Source organism: Physeter macrocephalus, chromosome 2 (assembly GCF_002837175.3).
Source record: "Physeter macrocephalus isolate SW-GA chromosome 2, ASM283717v5, whole genome shotgun sequence".
In the NCBI taxonomy this organism is placed as follows: Eukaryota; Metazoa; Chordata; class Mammalia; order Artiodactyla; family Physeteridae; genus Physeter; species Physeter macrocephalus.
This window is the reverse complement of record NC_041215.1, coordinates 104,521,520-104,540,100: the sequence shown is the minus strand read 5'-3', so window position 1 is coordinate 104,540,100 and position 18,581 is coordinate 104,521,520. Positions and strand designations below refer to the sequence as shown.

Here is an 18,581-nt window from a genome sequence, read left to right as displayed (position 1 = left end):
GGGCTTCCCTGGTGGCGCAGTGGTTGCGCGTCCGCCTGCCGATGCAGGGGAACCGGGTTCGCGCCCCGGTCTGGGAGGATCCCACATGCCGTGGAGCGGCTGGGCCCGTGAGCCGTGGCCGCTGAGCCTGCGCGTCCGGAGCCTGTGCTCCGCAACGGGAGAGGCCGCAACAGAGGGAGGCCCGCATACCACAAAAAAAAAAAAAAAAAAAAAAAAGAAGTATACCGAGCCAAGCGTGTATGTGACACGGATTAGCACACAAAATGTAAACAAGCAGAAGCTGTCACAGAAACTGATTTCCTGCGGGAGACTGCAGGTGGTGGTGGCGGGTACATCTGGCTCCCACGTATCCCTCCCCCACCAGTGTCTTTCATTCTTCTGCGCCTTAGGAAAAGTTGGGGCATCCTGGGAAAGGTCCCTGGAGGCCACTAGAGAGTACTCACGCTTAAAGTTTAAGGGGCCCCCAAGGCAAGTGCATTGTTTGTTTCCTCAGATTTTAGAATCTGGCTCTACTTTGCCTGCAGAGTCCAAACTGATAAATAGCCAAGTGGACAGGCCGTGGGGTGGGCCTGGGGGACGGGAAATGGCAGTAAAGACAAGAGTTCTGGATCGGAAGTGGGGGATGTGTGGCTTGACGACACACCACTGGCCAGTATGGGGACCTTGGGCAAGTCCACTTTCCTTGAATCCTGGCCCTGGCGGAGGTAGAGATAGGGGCTCAGTGGGATGGAGAAAGTCTTTCCCCTCCTTCAAACAGAGCAACTTATTTTCATTTACTAAGATTTGTTTGAGGACAGGGTTGTGGTGCTGAAGACAATTTTGAAAACCGTGGGCTAAACGAGGCCTGGGGTGAAGATGAGGGGAAGGGTTTTCGGGTCTTGACCATCTGCTTAAGCTACTTGACTATACTCCCAAACCACCCATTTTACTATTCCCTCTTTCTCTTCTCTCCAACCCCAAGATTTCAGATAAATCTAAGCACCTTCTCCTCCTCTTCTGAGTGGTATGCAGATGTGCTACCTGAGTTGTCCCAAGGCTGAAGCTGTGAAGCTGTGGTGCTGGGCGAAACCAGGAAGGGTCCCTTTCCTAGCAAGTGGGTGGGGTGAGGCCAGAGAAGGGCAGGCTTTCCGGTCTGCAGCACGGTCGAAGTCTGGCTGATGATGGTTCAGGCCGGGAAGGTAGGACTCCTGGATGGCAGTGATACAGCCAAGGTGGGTCCCCTCCCCTGCCCACCTCCAACCTCCAAAAACATACGGTGGCCTACCAGTCAGTCTGGACTAAAGCTTTCAGTTCAGTCAACCTCTCTGTTGCCTGAGTTAAGGAAGTCATTCTTACCACTGCCTCCCAAATTCAAGTTTCTGACCCACTCATTTGTTTGTTTGTTTTTTGCATTAAGTTATTCGTCAGTAATTTAGCACATATATGCATGTATCTGGGACAGGCGCATATATGCTAGGAGATCTGGGGGATGAGGGAAGGACTAAAATAAGGTTCCTTTTGCCAAAGGGTTTGCAGTGCATCTTGAAGGCAAAGCCTTGCATGTTTCCTTCCTACTCTGTGGGTGCCAGCTTGCCTGATGCGGTATCTGTACATAAGGGGCCCTTAAGGATGTTGTAAGTGACTGGGGGTGTTTGCCCGGGCAGGTTTTTGTCTCATTTGGCCTTTTGCCGTTGTCCCCATGAGACAAGTGGCATTTGAGTGCCAGACACTACATCGCCTACTTTCCTCCTGCGAACATTCTCCCTCCCTGGAATTGACCATCCAACCATTGGAGAGTGCTGGTTCTCTCTTGCTGTCTTCCCATTAAAGTGACACTGCAAGACCGTGGCTTTTTATAGGCAAGAATCCTGCAGCTGACTGCAGGGTCTTGAATGACATTATCCAAGTACCTCATATTCTGTGCAAAGCTTTTGACAGTAAAGTTTCGTGGTGGGGATGTCATATCACATCAGAAAAATGATGAAGAATTGGAAACAGGCCAGACAAGATAAATGTATGAGGAGGTTCTAAACTATATAGCAAGTGTTAAGTTTAGTGCAGGAATCGGTTCACTGATATTTTACGAAGAACACCTGGAACTCACCATCACTTGTTTTAGACACCATAATCAGCTCAGAAATCCTAGCAGGAGAGAGGAGAACTGAATGAAAATGTCCTTGAGATTTCAACGCAGGTCCTGAAAGTAAGTGCATTATATATTCTAGAGAGAGTTAGGAAAGAGAAAATGCAATTTTTTGGCATTGAGAGTTTCTCATAAAAATATTCAGATGCTAATTTTAAAAACTGGCAATAAATGTGTATAGATGTGAAAGCAGTGGCCATACACCCTGCCAAGTAATTTTATAGCACAGGCTCTCCTGGTATATGTATTTATTTATACTCTCTACATGTATATAAAAATAGGAAATAAAATGGATGAGAGGTTCTTAGAAAACCCTTGCATGTGGGCACCAGGAGACACATATAAAGATATCTGTAATAGCAAAAACTTGGAGAACACTCCATAACCTTGAGCAATAGAATGGATGAGCAAATTGTGCCCTGGACACGTGATGGAATCCAGCAGCACAGTTACACGCAACAGTGTGGGCGAATCTCAGCTCAAGAATGTTGAACGCACAAAGCAAATTGCAGAAGAATAATACCGTATCAGTCTATTTATGTGAAGTTCAAAAATACGCAGAACTAAGGGACATGGTGCTTAGTTGCTCAAATACATGAGGTAAAATTGTAAAAATGAGGAAGAGACTGACCAACGTCATCTTCAGGCTAATGAGTGCCTCCGAGAAGAAGGCGAGGGGAGGGCCTGTGGTTTGGGAGGGCCCACGGGGCACTCAGAGTTCTTGGTAAAGCTCTGGTTCTTAAACTGGGTGTGGTGATAACTGGGTGTGCATTGTTAATATAGCCATACATATTTTATAAAATTCTATTTTATTTAACAAAAACAAAGTTAAAAAGGGCAAAGTAAATTAAATGATAAACAGTCCTCTAATACTTTTTCCCCACACCTCAAGAGGTTACACTGCATACTCCCAGGGTATATGTACCTCCAATTTTGGAGACCATTTTACTATAATAATATGATATTTGTATTATACTTTAATATTGTATATATAATTTATATATGAGTCTATATAGCTCATATATGCTAGTATTTATAAAAATATATAGTAGATATAAAAATACTATGTTATATAAATAATTATTATATAATATACAATATAGGAGTACATTTTATGATACATTATTATAGCATTTTTATTTAAAAAATGAGGTTTTTAGGGCTTCCCTGGTGGCGCAGTGGTTGCGCGTCCGCCTGCCGATGCAGGGGAACCGGGTTCGCGCCCCGGTCTGGGAGGATCCCACGTGCCGCGCAGCGGCTGGGCCCGTGAGCCATGGCCAATGAGCCTGCGCGTCCGGAGCCTGTGCTCCGCAACGGGAGAGGCCACAACAGAGGGAGGCCCGCGTACCACAAAAAAAAAAAAAAAAAATGAGGTTTTTATCCTTAAAAAGTAGTTTTTGTAGACTGTGAGCAGAGTCGGGGACAGGAAGTCCGGCTCGTCACAAATGGTGGAGTGAGGACTGTTGCAATCACTCACCCAGCGAGGTGCTGCCCAGGATGAGAGGGCCTTCCAGGCGTTTTGCTTTCAGCTCCAGGAGGTCCTTGAGGGCCCCAGGGGAGATCCAGGTGACGCTCTTTCCATGAAAGGCCAGGGTTCGTTTTTCTGGGTTCTCTGCCATCCTCTGCGTGCTAATAACAAGGTGTGTGCACCTGTGCACACCTGTATTCCTGGGTTATGATAGATCCTAGGTGGAGGTATGCTCCTCTAGAGAGATTTCAGAAGTTCTGGGGTCCCCCTGACCAAAAAGACACTCACTACACCCATTGGCTAAGGCCTGAATTTCCATAATTAGATATTTACTCCTTTAGCTTAAGCCTTGATAATGTGTAGTTCTTTGGAGGAAAGCGACAATATGAGCTGGCATCTGTCACTGACCCTTCAGGGTAGATTAATTCAACATAATTTAGTATCATGGCCTTAAGAATCATAATTACACTAATACTCCTAAATTAGAATCTTCAGCTTTTCCTCTGAAATCCTGAACGAGTACTCAGTGTCTCTCCTTAGATGTGTTAATAGGCATCTCAAATTTAACGTGTCCCAAACTGAGCTCCTCATATCCCATCCCCCTCCAAGCCCCGGAAAAGGACCCCCCAAAGACAAAAGGCCCTGCTCCTCCGGAGGTCTTCCCCTTCTCCGTAAATGGCCACTCCCCTTTCCAGCTGCCCAAAGCCCCGGAGTCAACAGTGACTCCTCTCTCTCTCCCACACTCTACAGCAGCGGTCCCCAACCTTTCCGGCACCAGGGATTGGTTTCGTGGAAGACAGCTTTTCCACGGACGTGGTGGTGGGGGGACGGTTCAGGCGGTAATGCGAGAGACGGGGAGCAATGGGGAGCCGCCGATGAAGCTTGCTTGCCCGCCGCTCACCTCCTGCTGTGCTGCCCTGTGCCTAACAGGCTGCGGCCCGGTATCCGTTCGCGGCCGGGGTGGGTGGGCACCCGGTGGGCACCCCTCCCCTGCATCACATTCATCAGGAAATCTTGTTGGCTCTTCTTCCAAAATGTATCCAGAATCCACTCCCTCCTCACCACCTGCATGCTGGCCGCCTGGTCCAGCACCACCATCCTCGGGACGACATTCGTGCCCTAATGGGCTCACTGCTCCTTCCCTCGCCCCCTCCGCAGGCTATTCCCATCCCAGCAGCCAAAATGACCCCGGATCCCATTACAAGGTTAATAGGAGCGTACCCCTCTTCTGTCCAACCTCTCTGATAGCTTCTCATCTCAGGCAAAGGCCCTCAGCTTTCTGATCTCTCTGGTTCACTGTGCTCCAGCCAGGCTGGCCCCTGCTCCGTCCCTTGATCAAGCCAGGAGTTCTCCCCTCCTTGGCACCTTTGCACTTGCTGCCCCACTGCCTGGACTGCTCTCCCCCCATGTATCTTCGTGGCCAGTTCCTTCCCCTCTTTCAGGACTTTCTTCAAATGTTACCTTCTCAGAGAAGTTTTCTCTGGCCGGATATTTAAAGTTGCAACCCCCTGCATCATCCTATCCCCTTTCTCTGTTTTATTTTGTTCTCCTTCTCACTTGCTAACACACTATATAACTTATCTATTATCTTGCTCATTGTCTGTCTCTGCCACCAGATTACAGACTCCTTGGGGTCAGGTCTGTGTGAGTTTTGTTCCCTGTTGTATATTCAGTACCCCAAACAGTGCCTGGCACGTTGCTGAATGATGAATATTTGTTGAATGCATGAATAAACACATCAGAATCTTTCAGAAATAGGCATTTTATGGAATGGGACCACTGGATGTTAGAGAGGAGAGATAGAGATGCTGACAGAGGGAAGGCTGAGGTATCGGGAGACCCTGGAAGTGCCTCTTGAGGTCAATATCTGGAAAAGGCTGGAAAGGCCAAGTTAGAAGCTGAGAAAAACTGGATTGCTTGGGACAGTCAATAGGGACACACTGCAGATGACAATGATGGGAGTAATGATGAAATCGCTTTAAAAAATAGCCTCAGCTGAGGCTTCGGGGAAAGTGTGCAGGGCAACAGCCAGGGCTTGGTGAGCTGGACAGGGACAGGCATACTGATTTGATCAAGCATTTCCACAATTTGATAATTTCACAGGACGGACAGTGTGGTTTTAGAAAACTGAGCTTATAACCAGTGGCATTGAAACAAGCACATAAAACACCCAACTCATCTTACCAAGAGTTCTGGGGGAAATATGAGCTCCTGGGTAGGGTCCAAGGGCTGGAACTCCTCTTTTGCAAATAGCTCCATGCAAATCTTTATAAAGGGCAGAAGAAGATGGTTCTGTCAGCCCTGCTCAACTGGAAACAGCATTGTAATTCTTTACATTAATTAGGCAAAATGAACATAGTAATAACGATCTGATTTTCCTTGTATGGGAAAATAGTTCAAACCAAATAGTTTTAAATAAGAACCTTGTTGTAAGAGAAATACTGATCTGACACTAATGTGATGTTAAAGAAAAGAGTATTCTATTAAATAGTTCAAACAGTACTCTGCAAAACACCAAGACAGCCTATGAAAAACAATCACAGGTCAAATAAGTTTGGGAAACCCTCTCCACTGTGCCCCAACCTCTATCCCCTCACCTGTCAAGTCAGGATTCAAAACTCTGAGAAGTCCTATAGTTTAAGTAAAAAAATGACTCTAAACATACAGACTCATGTGTAAACACACACACACACACACACACACATACACATACACACAAACACACACCACTTGCTTTAATAACAATAGTTAACATTTATGGGGTGCTTACGTTCCAAGTACTTTTACACGTATTAATAATTTACTTAATCCTCACAACAATTGTACAAAGAAAGTAAACTATCAACTCCATTTTACCTATTTAGGAAACTAAAGCACAGTGAAAAGTTACCCAAACTGAAAGTTACCCAAACTGAATCAAACATATTTTAGCTTTGGAAACACTTATTCCCAGGAAACCTTCCTAAAGAGAAAGACAGATTGGGAGGGAACTGTGGGATGCAGGGCTAGAGGGCTGTGAAGCGGGGAAGAGCATGGGAGATAGGGAGACAGACAGGTCTGGGTTCCTTCTCAGTTCTGCCATGACTTGGCTCTCTGACCCTCTCAATGGAAAGGTACCTAACCTCTCTGAAGATTAAATAGAAATAATGCCTATTTTGAAGGGTAATTGTGACAAGTAAGTGAAATGACCTGACATTTGTCCAATACTCCCCTGCCTTTTTTCCTATCTCTCTAAGGTCTTCCCAGGTTGCAGAAGGAAAGCTTGCAGTTGTTCCTTGTGTAGGTTATGACTGAAGCATAACCGGCCAACATCTGAAGGATCAGTTTTTGTGTAAGTTGGAATTAGAAGTATAGGCAGTACCTGAGGTCAATAATGTGGTGTATATCTAAAGCCTAGAAGCAAGATAGTGTCTGAGAATTAAAATATAAAACAAACAAAATGAATCAGAGCTGAGGAATTAAAGTTCCCCTAAACAGGGACCAGGCCAAGACTTTACAGTTACCCCATGGAAGATATTAACATAGCTTCAAGAGAAGGGAGTGTCATGGGGCAGACACCTGCCATCCAGCAGGTCTACCTGATGGATGGAGGGGCGTCTTCTATGAGGTTACCCTTAAGATTATCCAACTGCTCTGCATCCATGGTCATCAAGCAACCTTCCCCTTATAATGTGGCTTCCTGTGTGTCTTTTCGTATAGGGAAAGGACATGTGGCTCAGTGATCATAAGATCCACCTTAAAATTGTGTTTCTCTTTATAAGGAATATTGGGGCACAGTCTAGTTTAAATTCGTTCTTTTGCATTTGGTTAAAGTGATCCAGGTGGACCCCAGAGCGCAATCATTGCCCAGATTGAATTCCCGGGGTGTTAAGGATAGAAACAGATACAGCAGGGAATGACGGGCTCAGTTTTGTCTAAGGCCAACTGTGTTCTCTTAGTTTTCCGTGTCTACAGGGAGCAGACTCTATTTTTCCTATATCCGAACTAGGAATTCTCTGTAGGTAATTCCTTTAAGAGCTTGGCTGTGGGTCTTTTTTTGAAACTAGTGTCTCTCAGAGAGCAAAGCCAGAGACTGGTGTGTTTCAGGCTGGACTTCCCAGCTGTGGGAGCCATGAACTCGCCATGTATCTTTGGACAGGTTCCTCAGCCTTCCTGACGTTGCAGTGCCCTCTCTCTGCAAAGGAGGAGATGGTGATAGAGGCCAGCTCTGCATGAGTAGGGCCAGGCAAGGATGGGACTCATCATAGTTGGGGTAGGTCTTTTTTCTCTTGTCTGAGTGGGTTTATGTTTTATTGTTTCAGCCTTCCAGAGAATGAAGGGGGAAATCAGAGCGTGGGCTTTGAATCACCACTTTACCCAGATCCCAAATGAAAAGTGCCTTATTCGTGCCTGCACTTTGGACGTTTGTAAGTAAAGCGGAGAATGACCATCAAAACTCACAAGCACAGTTGCAGCACTGGCCGGCATTAAGCGATACTCTCAGGAAGAGGACAAACAAAGGGCCTCACGTCACTTTTCCTGTCGAGCAAGGAAGAATCATTTTCTCCCTGATCCAGGCAGCATTTTCCTGTTCCTTTCCGTTGACAACCATTTGCCTCCTAGGATAGTGAAATGCCTTGAGATGAAAAACTTTTTAACATGTAAATGGGTGTGTGCCTTGAAGGGTTTGACAATTTAAATGAGGCTCCAAACTTTTATAGTCACGTTTGGTGGTTTCTACTGGAATACGGATAATCACAAGATCTTTCTTTTTCTTTACTTTATTTAAGTACAGTGATACAGATAAATATATAGAATATATAATACACACACATTATATATTATATAGCTTAAAACAATAGTAAAGAATATGGAGAAGCATAGAAGAAATAAACTATCATTACTCTATTCCACTGATAATATTTTTATGTAATATATATTTGTACTATAGTTATAGTACAATATACTTTTTACTTTGACTTTTTGTTCATTTATTTGCCTAACATTAAAAAGCCTTTAAAATATAATTTTGCTGATTGCATAATAGTCCATCTTCTGGCTATTCCATAATATAGTTGTAAAATTTGCTATTGATGTATACTTGGTGGGTTTTTTTTTTTTTACATTTTATAACTACAAATAACATAATGAACATTTCTGTTCATTACATGTACAGCTTTGTGTACATCTCTGAATTTTTTCTTAGATGAATTCCTAGTTGTAGAATCAATTGATAAGATGCTTTTCACAGCAATAATAATTTATCCATTCTCTAGTATATACAAGACTCAACAACATTGAGTATTATCATTTATAAAGGGACCTTAAAAAGAGAAAAAAAAAGAAAGACAAAAAAAAAAGAAAAAAGAAAACCATTTTGGAACCAGATATCTCCGACATTTGCGATCTGCATGGTACTTGACTGGGAATGAATGGACAATCAATGAATTTTAAAGCAGGTTTCCATTTGCTGGTTCTTTCACTTCCCATTTTCTCCAAGCTTACCTCTTGTACCTTCTTCCTCAAATAGTCTCTCCTAAGTCTCTAGTAAAATACTTTCTTCCAGATACTTCAGTTCTCTGTCTGCACAAATGTCTCAGGCTGGCAGTTGTTCAGAGACAGCTTCTTCTCTGTCCAAGAAGCAAAACCAGCTGAGTGAAGCCAGTAGCGCTTCCTCTCTCACTCAAAACTCTGAGTGCTCTTACGATGGACCATGAGTGAGTGATAACAGAAGAAGCCAGTCTTCTCTTGCCTAGTAGATAGGAGCCTTGGGTATTCCCACCAGGGCTAGGTTCCTTTCACCCTTTAAGGTCCCTGGGGCCAGTTGGCTGCAGTGTGGGTCTCTGACTGTATTTTTGCTTTTATCCCCAGAGTCTGTGCCTGGAAAGATGGATAATATCCACATTCCAGAGGGAGAGAGGTTGCCTTTAACTTCCTTTATTTGTATTTCACAAGTGTTTTCCTAATTACACCAGCAATTTGATGGGTTTACAAGATATTCATTTTCTCAGCTTGTCACCTGCTGGCTCCCCCACGTGGCAGTAGAAGATGGGACACTCACTGGGGACCTGGCTGGCTCTGGAGAGTGGGACACACCTGCTGGTCCATTTCCAGGACCTCATCCACTATTTGTGGAGATGAGGCAAGAATACAAATGGAGGCCCCCGGCCTGTGGCCTGCTGCCCTTCCCTCCCCACCCTGGCTCTGTTCTGTACCGTGAAGGACCTCACACACTTGTGAGCCAGCCTGCATGTCCAAGCTCTGTCTACTCGCTCCCCAGACAGCTAGTCTTTGGCCTCAGGGTGTACATGCTGGCTGTTATGATCTTCCCGAGGAAGATGGACTTGGGGAAGAGACTTGTGCCTGGGAATGGGGTCAAGAATGTATCTGGAGCACCGTCTAGAAAAGGGTGAAGGCTCGAGGCAAACGAGTCACTTTGGCCCCGTGGTCTCCTGAGATTGGCTGGAGGAGGACCAGCTAGGGGCTCTCCAAAGTTTGGAATCCCCCTTGCTTGGGTCTAAGGGCAGTACTGCCTACATCCATCCTGCCTTCTGTAGAGGGTGATCAGATGTATTTGTCTGGTTTCCCTGGCAAACACTATTCATAGTGTGGACAGCATCCTCAATACAGTAGTAACTATTTGTTGAGTTCTTACTAAGTGCCAAGGAAGGCTTTGTTATGAGCCTGCAATTTCTCATTTGATTTTCACAGCAGCCTAGTGCGATATCGCTTTTTGGTGGGGGGAAACTCCCTGCACTCTGGTACTTGGGGTGAATTTTGGATTCCACTCTAGATTTTTGGCTTCTTTATCTGCTCACACTTTCCCAGCTGGTCTGGATTCTTGGAACTAACCTTGTCTCCCCAAAGCAAACTCCATGTCTTTACTTGTCTCCTTGGGTTTCCTTGAGCCCTCCTACATGTCCTGTCCCGAGGCCTTGCTGAACTAGCCATGGAAGATGTCTGTCTGGCTGACTAGACCTCCTAGCTTCCCAGTGGTGTGATGTAGAGCATCAAAGGTGGTGTAACGTTCACCCTTCTCTCAACAAAGAGCTCAAACTCCCGTGAGTTAGTTGGAGCTAACTCAATTGGTCTTCCTTATGGTCTATTTAGATGGTCTAAAAAACTCACCTCCTGTGCTCCCAGCCTGGACCAGCTGTCACTGTCATTCTTGCTCTGTAGGTTGCTCCCATAGTCCCCTACTCACCAAACAAAAGGTCCCTCCACTTGCAAGAATTGACCGATACCCAGTGCAGTGGCATAGATTACCTAATCAGAGAAGAAGAAAAGTTATCAGTATTCTTTATTTTTACTGATTTTTAATTTATTTTTCTTTTTTTTTTTTTTTTTTTGTTGTTGTTGTTTTACGCGAGCCTCTCACTGTTGTGGCCTGCCCAGCCGCTCTGCGGCATATGGGATCTTCCCGGACCGGGACACGAACCCGTGTCCCCTGCATAGGCAGGCGGACTCTCAACCACTGCGCCACCAGAGAAGCCCTAATTTATTTTTCTTTAGAAAATTGAAACAAACACAGGTGTTTTGCTTTGTTTTTGAGAATATTTAAATAGCCACTAGTCTGTTCACAGCTTTTTTCTTCTTCTTAGATAATTATCCTTCCCACCACCTCAATTCCAGTTTTATTCTCTGTTCTAAAGAAGATGATAGTCTATCTGGCGAGCTCAGTTGCATCCATCTATTAAATTATTCATTCATTCAACATGTGTCTATTGACAGCAACTATATTTCAGATACTATGTAAGATGCATGCGATCCCCAAACAAGAAAATGTGGCCGTATCTAAGGCACCATATGGGTGAAGTGTAATGCCTCGGACAGGTTGTTAGTAGTGCCCCTCAGTGGATTTTAGGTCACTGCATCAGAATTTCTGCTATTTGTTTAAAATGCAGATCTCTGGCCTTTCTCCAATTCTCCTAAATCAGAATGTCTGGGTCCCGGTGGAGGAATCTGCATTTAAGAGGTCTGCGGGTAATTCTATTGCATGGTAAAGTGTAAGAAACTCAGGTTTCCAAGGATGAAGGCATGGGGGAGGGTGGGATGGAGGAGGGTCAGTGTGGAATCGAGTTCATCGGGGTAGACTTCACAAAGAAGCTTGGGTTGAAGGATGAGAAAGCAATGGATTGGTGGAGAGCGGGGGAGGGGCATTCGGGGTTCACAGCGCAGCACAAGCAGAGGTGCAGAAGTGGAAAACTGCGGAGGATTGAGGGTTGAGAGGAGACTGGCCAGCAGGGACTCATGTAGCTGAGGAGGAAGAATGAGTTTGGGAGGCCAGCTGTTGGACTTCTCTGAATGCCGGGTGAAGGAGGGTAGGCGTGGCCACATGAGGGGTAAGGAGCTGCTGAAGGACCTCAGACAGTGGAAGGACCTAAGGAAGGCAGGGTTTTAGGTGATTTGATCTGATTTTCTGCAATGGAGCAGAGAGAGTAAAGGAAGTCCACCGGCAACTGGCAGATTAGGAGAGTGTGTGGTGTTCACCCTTCAGGCCTCAATCTAAGGATTTGTATATCTATGGTGTAACAGATGTCTGGTTTAGGGATTGTTGACACTTGAACGTGAGCTTTATTGATCCTGCAAAAGGGATATGTTTATGAACTCCTCTTTATTTATTTATTTGGCTGTGCTGCGCCACTTGTGGGATCTTAGTTGCCCAACCAGGGATTGAACCCAGACCCTCAGCAATGAATGCAGAGTCCTAACCACTGGACCGCCAAGGAATTCCCATGAACTCTTTTTTTTTTTTTTTTTTTTGCGGTACGCGGGCCTCTCACTGCTGTGGCCTCTCCCGTTGCGGAGCACAGGCTCCGGACGCGCAGGCTCAGCGGCCATGGCTCACGGGCCCAGCCGCTCCGCGGCACGTGGGATCCTCCCAGACCGGGGCACGAACCCATGTCCCCTGCATCGGCAGGCGGACTCGCAACCACTGTGCCACCAGGGAAGCCCCCCATGAACTCTTCAGCAACTTAAACCCATTGCAAATTTTAAAGGATCCCTTCGATACATGAAGGGCTGTGTTATGGGTTGAATCGTGGCCCCCCCCCCCCAGAAGATACGTTGACGTTCTAACCTCTGGAACCTGTGAATATGACCTTATTTGGAAATCTGCAGTGATGCAGATGTAATCAAGTTAAGATGAGGTCCTACTGGATTAGGGTAGGCCTTAATCCAGTGACTGGATTGTAAGAAGAGGGAAATTGGGACACAGACACACAGGGGAGAAGGCCGTGAGAAGATGGAGGCAGAGACGGGAGTGATGGATCTCTAAGTCAAGGAACGCCAGGACTGCTGTCCTCCACCAGAAGCTAGGAAGAGGCAAGGAAGAGTCCTCTTCTAGAGCCTAGATTTCAGACTCTTCACCTCCAGAACTGCGAGAGAAGGAATTCCTGCTGTTTTAACACCCCCAGTTTGAGGTTCTCTGTTATGAAAGCCCGAATGAAGGCAGCCACATAAGTCACTGTGTAGAAAAGTAGGGTGTCAAGATGTGGGTGTGGGCCACGCATGCTCTTTAGTTCTGTGCAGCAAGTGCTTTGATAAGCAGATACACCTTGACATTCTTCTCTGCTCCTGGGTGAAAGCAGCTACTTTGGAAACAACCGAGGGGTCCCTGAACGGGGCTGGGGTGGCATTGTTGGGGGGGGAGGAGCAGGCTGATGCATGACCCCAACCTGGCTTTGGCGGGCATTGGGCTTGTTCAAGTCAGACCTCCCCCCAGGGCTGAAGGCTCCTCTGAAGGCTGCGGGTGGCTCCTGAGCAGCGTGTACCTGGACATCACCATCCCTGGGGTGCAGATCCTGCACCGGGTGCCATGGCTCTTGGCAATCCTCTCCTGGAAGGACACAGGCATGGTCACAGGCCCTGCCTTCCTGCTACCACCGCCTCCTGCCAGGGTCCACATCCTGCATCTCTCTTGTCATGGTGGAACCCTCTCCCTGAGCAGTGCACCCTCCCCTTGGGCAGAGTTGGCCGGCATCCCCTTTCCTTCTGGAGGAGGTGACCTGGAAGCCGTGTTCTAGCATTACGATTACTTCTCAAGCTCGAATGCCCAGATCCTTCTAATTGGGAATTAGCACACAACCTCCATTCCCAGAGTGAGAAGAATTCTCTGGAAATCAGTAATTATAAGGAAAGCGTGTGTAATTTCAAAAACAGTTTTCTTGAGCACCCCTATTTCTTTCCCAGCTTGGTTCTGAGCATGGGGTCACCTCTTTCTGATTAACTTGGAGACTCTCCACTATGGACCTCATGTTACTTTGTTCTTTAAATTCTTCTGGTGTGGCTCAAAAGGAGCTCTGCTTTCAAAGGTCCACGATTTTGGTCTGTGTTCTAGATCCTTGCTATTTAAAGTGCAGTCCGTGGACCAGTGGTGTTGGTTCCACCTGCGGTCTTTTAGGAAATGCAGAACCTCAGGCCTCTGCTCCAAACTTCTTGACTCATGATCTGCATTTTTAACAAGCTCCCAGCTGATTGATTCTTGGGTACATTAAAGCCTTGCTCTGGATTCAGAATGTAGTATAATTCTAGGATTTGGGCTTATTGGCCTTGGGGTCAACATCCTCTCTGACCTTCTCAGAGACTCTAGTAAACTCTGCTGGGTCTTTTGCCTTTGTTGACCTTCCTGGAATTGACTCTTATGTGGTTAAATCCAGACTCCTTCCTCCTGGAAGGACTCGCAGTGTTAATGGGTCTGGACCTATGACTCTCCAAACCCCTGTGACAATGACAGAGAAACTGGTGTGTTTATACCAGTGCATGTCACAGTACTCTTAAAACTCCACACCAGGGGCTTCCCTGGTGGTGCAGTGGTTGAGAGTCCGCCTGCCGATGCAGGGGACACGGGTTCGTGCCCCGGTCCGGGAGGATCCCACATGCCGCGGAGTGGCTGGGCCCGTGAGCCATGGCCGCTGAGCCTGCGCGTCCGGAGCCTGTGCTCCGCAACGGGAGAGGCCACAACAGTGAGAGGCCCGCGTACAGCAAAAAAAAAAAAACCCAAAAAAACCCCCAAAAACTCCACGCCAGAAGGAATAATCCTGAATTTTACCCTGTTATCCTCAGAGGTGTTTTATTCTATGCACAATGCTCTTTGTGCAATATTTATTCTGCCTCACAGTCTAATTGGCATTAATCAATGTTTTGATCATGCTGTTATCATTCAAGCAGAAAAAGTAAGAAGAAAGATGATCAGCTAATGAAATGTAGATGGATTCCTAGCTTTCTTTTAAATCACTTAACAGATGTTATTATCTTGAGCAATATGCATCCAAAGCTTCTACTTACTGGACCACAACCTAGAAGCCCCAGGAGGCACAGTCAACACAGCATTGATTACAAAGATAGAGTTAAGAAATGAGAAATTTAGGATGTGCTTTTACCTGCACGGGGTGAAGCCTCATTTTGATGCTTCCAACACCTTTCACAGTGGTGACAGCAGCCCCACACAGAGAACAGATGGGCACCAGGCACACAGTGACAGAGAAGTGTCTTATATGAGAAGTACAAGGAAAATCCAAAGGAGAAACACAGCTCTGCCCTGTGGGGAATGTGGGAACAATAAGGGCAGCAGAAACCACCCCCTCTCCCTGTCACTCAGCCGAGAGGGTGGGGACCTGGAGGAGTTACTGGAAGGAAGAATTTAGAGTCCTCTCTGCCGACTCTGTGTTATCTATAAGAATTGGGATCCTTAGGGGGAATGCGGGCATTCTGAACCTCAGAAACATTTTCCAAGCCTAGAACAGACCCACCTGGGTCTGGTCTCAGTGGGAATGGACTCGTGTCATCAGGAATATGGTTGGACGTCAACTAGTAAACATTAGGACATTGATCCCATAACAGGTAAAAGGCGCACCTTTGTCTTTTAACCGTATTTGAGAATTGTTTTGCTTGTTCATTTTAAACTCTCTGTATAAGGTCATTCAGCAGAGTTGGAAGGCCTGTGTCCTGAGGCCATTTCTTGATTTCTTGGGCCAGTGGATTTGGGAGCAGCCCAAGTCCTGGAATCTGGCCCTTAATGAAAGGCTGGAATCATGGCCCAGATCCAGCCCAACAGTAGAAAGAGCATTAGTGTCAGAGCCAGAAAACGTGGGCTCAAGTTGTTGTTCTACATACTAGTTGCATGACCTTGAACAAGTCACTTCATCCTTCTGACATCAGTTTCCTCATCTGTAAAATGAATGCTTGGCCTAAATTGTGGTTTCTTTCTTTCTTTCTTTTTTTTTAAATAAATTTATTTATTTTTGGCTGCATTGGGTCTTTGTTAATGCAAGCGGGCTTTCTTTTTAGTTGCAGCAAGAGGCGGCTACCCTTTGTTGCCGTGCACAGGCCTCTAATTAAGATGGCTTCTCTTGTTGGGAGCACGGGCTCTAGGCATGCGGGCTTCAGTAGTTGTGGCACATAGGCTCAGTAGTTGTGGCTCGCGGGCTCTAGAGTGCAAGCTCAGTAGTTGTGGCACACGGGCTTAGTTGCTCTGCGGCATGTGGGATCCTCCCGGACCAGGGCTTGAACCCGTGTCCCTGCGTTAGCACGCGGATTCTTAACCACTGCACCACCAGGGAAGTCCCTCTTTCTTTCTTTCTTTCTTTCTTTCTTTTTTTTTTGGCCGCACCGTGCGCGTGCGAGATCTGCGGTATGTGGGATCTGCAGTATGCAGGATCTTCCCTTCCCTTTGTTCCCCAGGGATCAAACCCGTGCCCCTTGCAGTGGAAGCACAGAGTCTTAACCGCTGGACCAACAGGGAGGTCCCTTAATTGGGGATTCTTAACCTGGGATGCATCGATGGGACTTGGGAGGTCCACGATCTCCTGGAAATGGTGTGCAAAACGTTATTAGTTTTTGTGAAAGCTCATAGATTTTATCAGTTTCTCAGAGGGGTCTAAGACCAGAGAGGGTTAGAATCACAAGGCTAGAAGGTCTTTGAGATCTTCGTCAGCTGTGAGATGAAAGTGCAAGCCTGGCCTCTGGGCATCTGGGCAGATACCTTATCTCCTGGGACGTGGGGTCTCGCTTAGACACCATCACGGTGCAGGTGCCACAGCCTCCTCTTCTGCAGGCATACTTGGTTCCTGTCAGGTGCACTGGGAAGGGTGGTCAAGGAAAGACTCCCAGGCGGACATGTCGCCTCCATTAGAGCTGACTTCCTAGGGTGTCACTAGCGAGGAAAGTCTCCTTTGTGGGGTGAGGTGCAGATCTGAGAAGGCATTCGCCTGCCCGCAGGCCTCAGTCAAGGCCACTCTGTATCTTCCTAGCTTTGTGACACTGGACATAGAAACCTCTCCCTGCGTGTTTCCTCACTTGCAAAGAGGGAAAGGCAATACCTACTTTATCTTCACAGGCTTAGCATAAGCATCTTCTAGGATAACAGAAGTAAAAGCCCTTGGAAAAATCCTATTTCATTATAGGTATTCTTCTGGGTTCCAATCATGTAATTGGAAGAGAAACACTTATTTTTAGCAGTTTAATGTATTGCTAGTTTTGCCCAGTAGTTTGTACTGCATTTGAAACCAAGTCAGTGAGCCTTCGGAGAAAACTCCCGTCCTTATTTTCATATCCCACCGGGAGTGTCCCTTTGCTCCTGCTTGGTCCAGGTCCAATCCCAAGACTCAGCCTCTGCTCCTCTCTTTAGTCATCCTTCTCCCTGATTGTGGCCCATTTCCACACAGTTTATGGATTGGATGTAATTAACTAGACTGGCTAAGAAGACTTTGGAATCTTTGGCTTTATTATTATTATTTTTAAGCCATGTGGCTTGCTCATCTAAATTAAGTCATAACCATAAATGCTTATCAGAGAGGTGTGTGAATGAGTGGAGTGGGCTGGGTGTGACTGGAGAGCTTGTGCCCCATTTTAGATGGAGGATGACAGGCCCCACTCAGCTCTGAGCAAGACTGCTGCCAGGCAGGAAGGACTATCTTCCCATTTTTCATGAGAAATTCCTATTTTTTTTAAAAAAATGAGATTTCCTAATTTTCAAACGTTGACAACGAATTAAAAACTATGTGGGCTTTTAAACAAAACTTGTAATTTCTGTCTTTTTAAAAATTTTTTGGCTTCTCTGAGAGATCCATTAGATTTACCAATTAAAATATGTTTGCCATTATGAAGATCTAAATTTCAGAATGTAGAATGGTGGGGAAAATCTGTTGTGAGAAAACAGATGTAGAGAAAGGTAATCTTCTCCTATGACGCGTGCTCTTCCTGAATCTGGAGAATTTGGTTTTCTTCCAGGGAAGGGTACGTGCAACACAAACCTCTATTACATAACCACCGTCTTGGGGATCTGGAAGGCACTTAAAGGAATAATTAGTGCTGAAAGAAAGAGCTTAGTTTCTATTTCATGGCTATTAAATCAAGATATAAGAAACTCTGGGGAAACTTTATCCTCTCCAAATAGCTCAATTAACTTAATATCCTTAGAACCATTGCCAAAAGCAAATAGAGAGCAAGGGCCACGGGACCTGGCTGTGTGGGGATGGAGAGGTTTGATTAGCTCTCATAATTGTAGCTGGCCTATGTTTTAAGGCAAACACAGACATGGCCAAGACTTGGATCAAAAGGGTCCAGTTCTTTCGTAGGAAGGTCAGCAGGGTGACTTCTGGGTCCACATTCCTCTTGATTACCTGCATTGGAAACAGAAAAGAGAATATTATGGGAATTGAATGGGTGACCCAGAGGAATGCCTGTCATGGCCTGCTTGGTTAGGGACTGGGGTATATTAGGCCTGATTTCATTTACCTCTTTTTTTGTGCCCTACAGGCAAACAACTTTTACACACATTTATGGAGTAAAAGATGCACCAACCATCTGTGGCAACAGTGCTCTTATATGTGATTAAAGTTGGGAACCACCACTGTGTAAACATGCCCCTGTGTTTTCCTCTAAGAGTTTTATAGTATCTGGTCTTACATTTAGATCTTTAGTCCATTTGGAGTTTATTTTTGTATGTGGTGTTAGGGAGTGTTCTAATTTCATTCTTTTACATGTAGCTGTCCAGTTTTCCCAGCACCACTT

The 18,581-nt window shown here is 45.9% G+C and overlaps 1 protein-coding gene across 1 annotated transcript in view; it reads right to left on the bottom strand.

Moving 5' to 3' along the window:
• LOC102987494 (aldehyde oxidase 2-like) overlaps nucleotides 1–18,581 on the bottom strand; it is a 73,478-nt gene that overhangs the window by 47,809 nt on the left and 7,088 nt on the right. Inside the window, 9 exon segments of the mRNA XM_055079357.1 lie at nucleotides 2,084–2,176; nucleotides 3,600–3,744; nucleotides 5,775–5,855; nucleotides 8,099–8,188; nucleotides 10,774–10,835; nucleotides 13,284–13,407; nucleotides 14,951–15,059; nucleotides 16,552–16,648; nucleotides 18,133–18,190. Of these exon segments, the coding sequence (XP_054935332.1) occupies nucleotides 2,084–2,176; nucleotides 3,600–3,744; nucleotides 5,775–5,855; nucleotides 8,099–8,188; nucleotides 10,774–10,835; nucleotides 13,284–13,407; nucleotides 14,951–15,059; nucleotides 16,552–16,648; nucleotides 18,133–18,190 (859 nt within the window).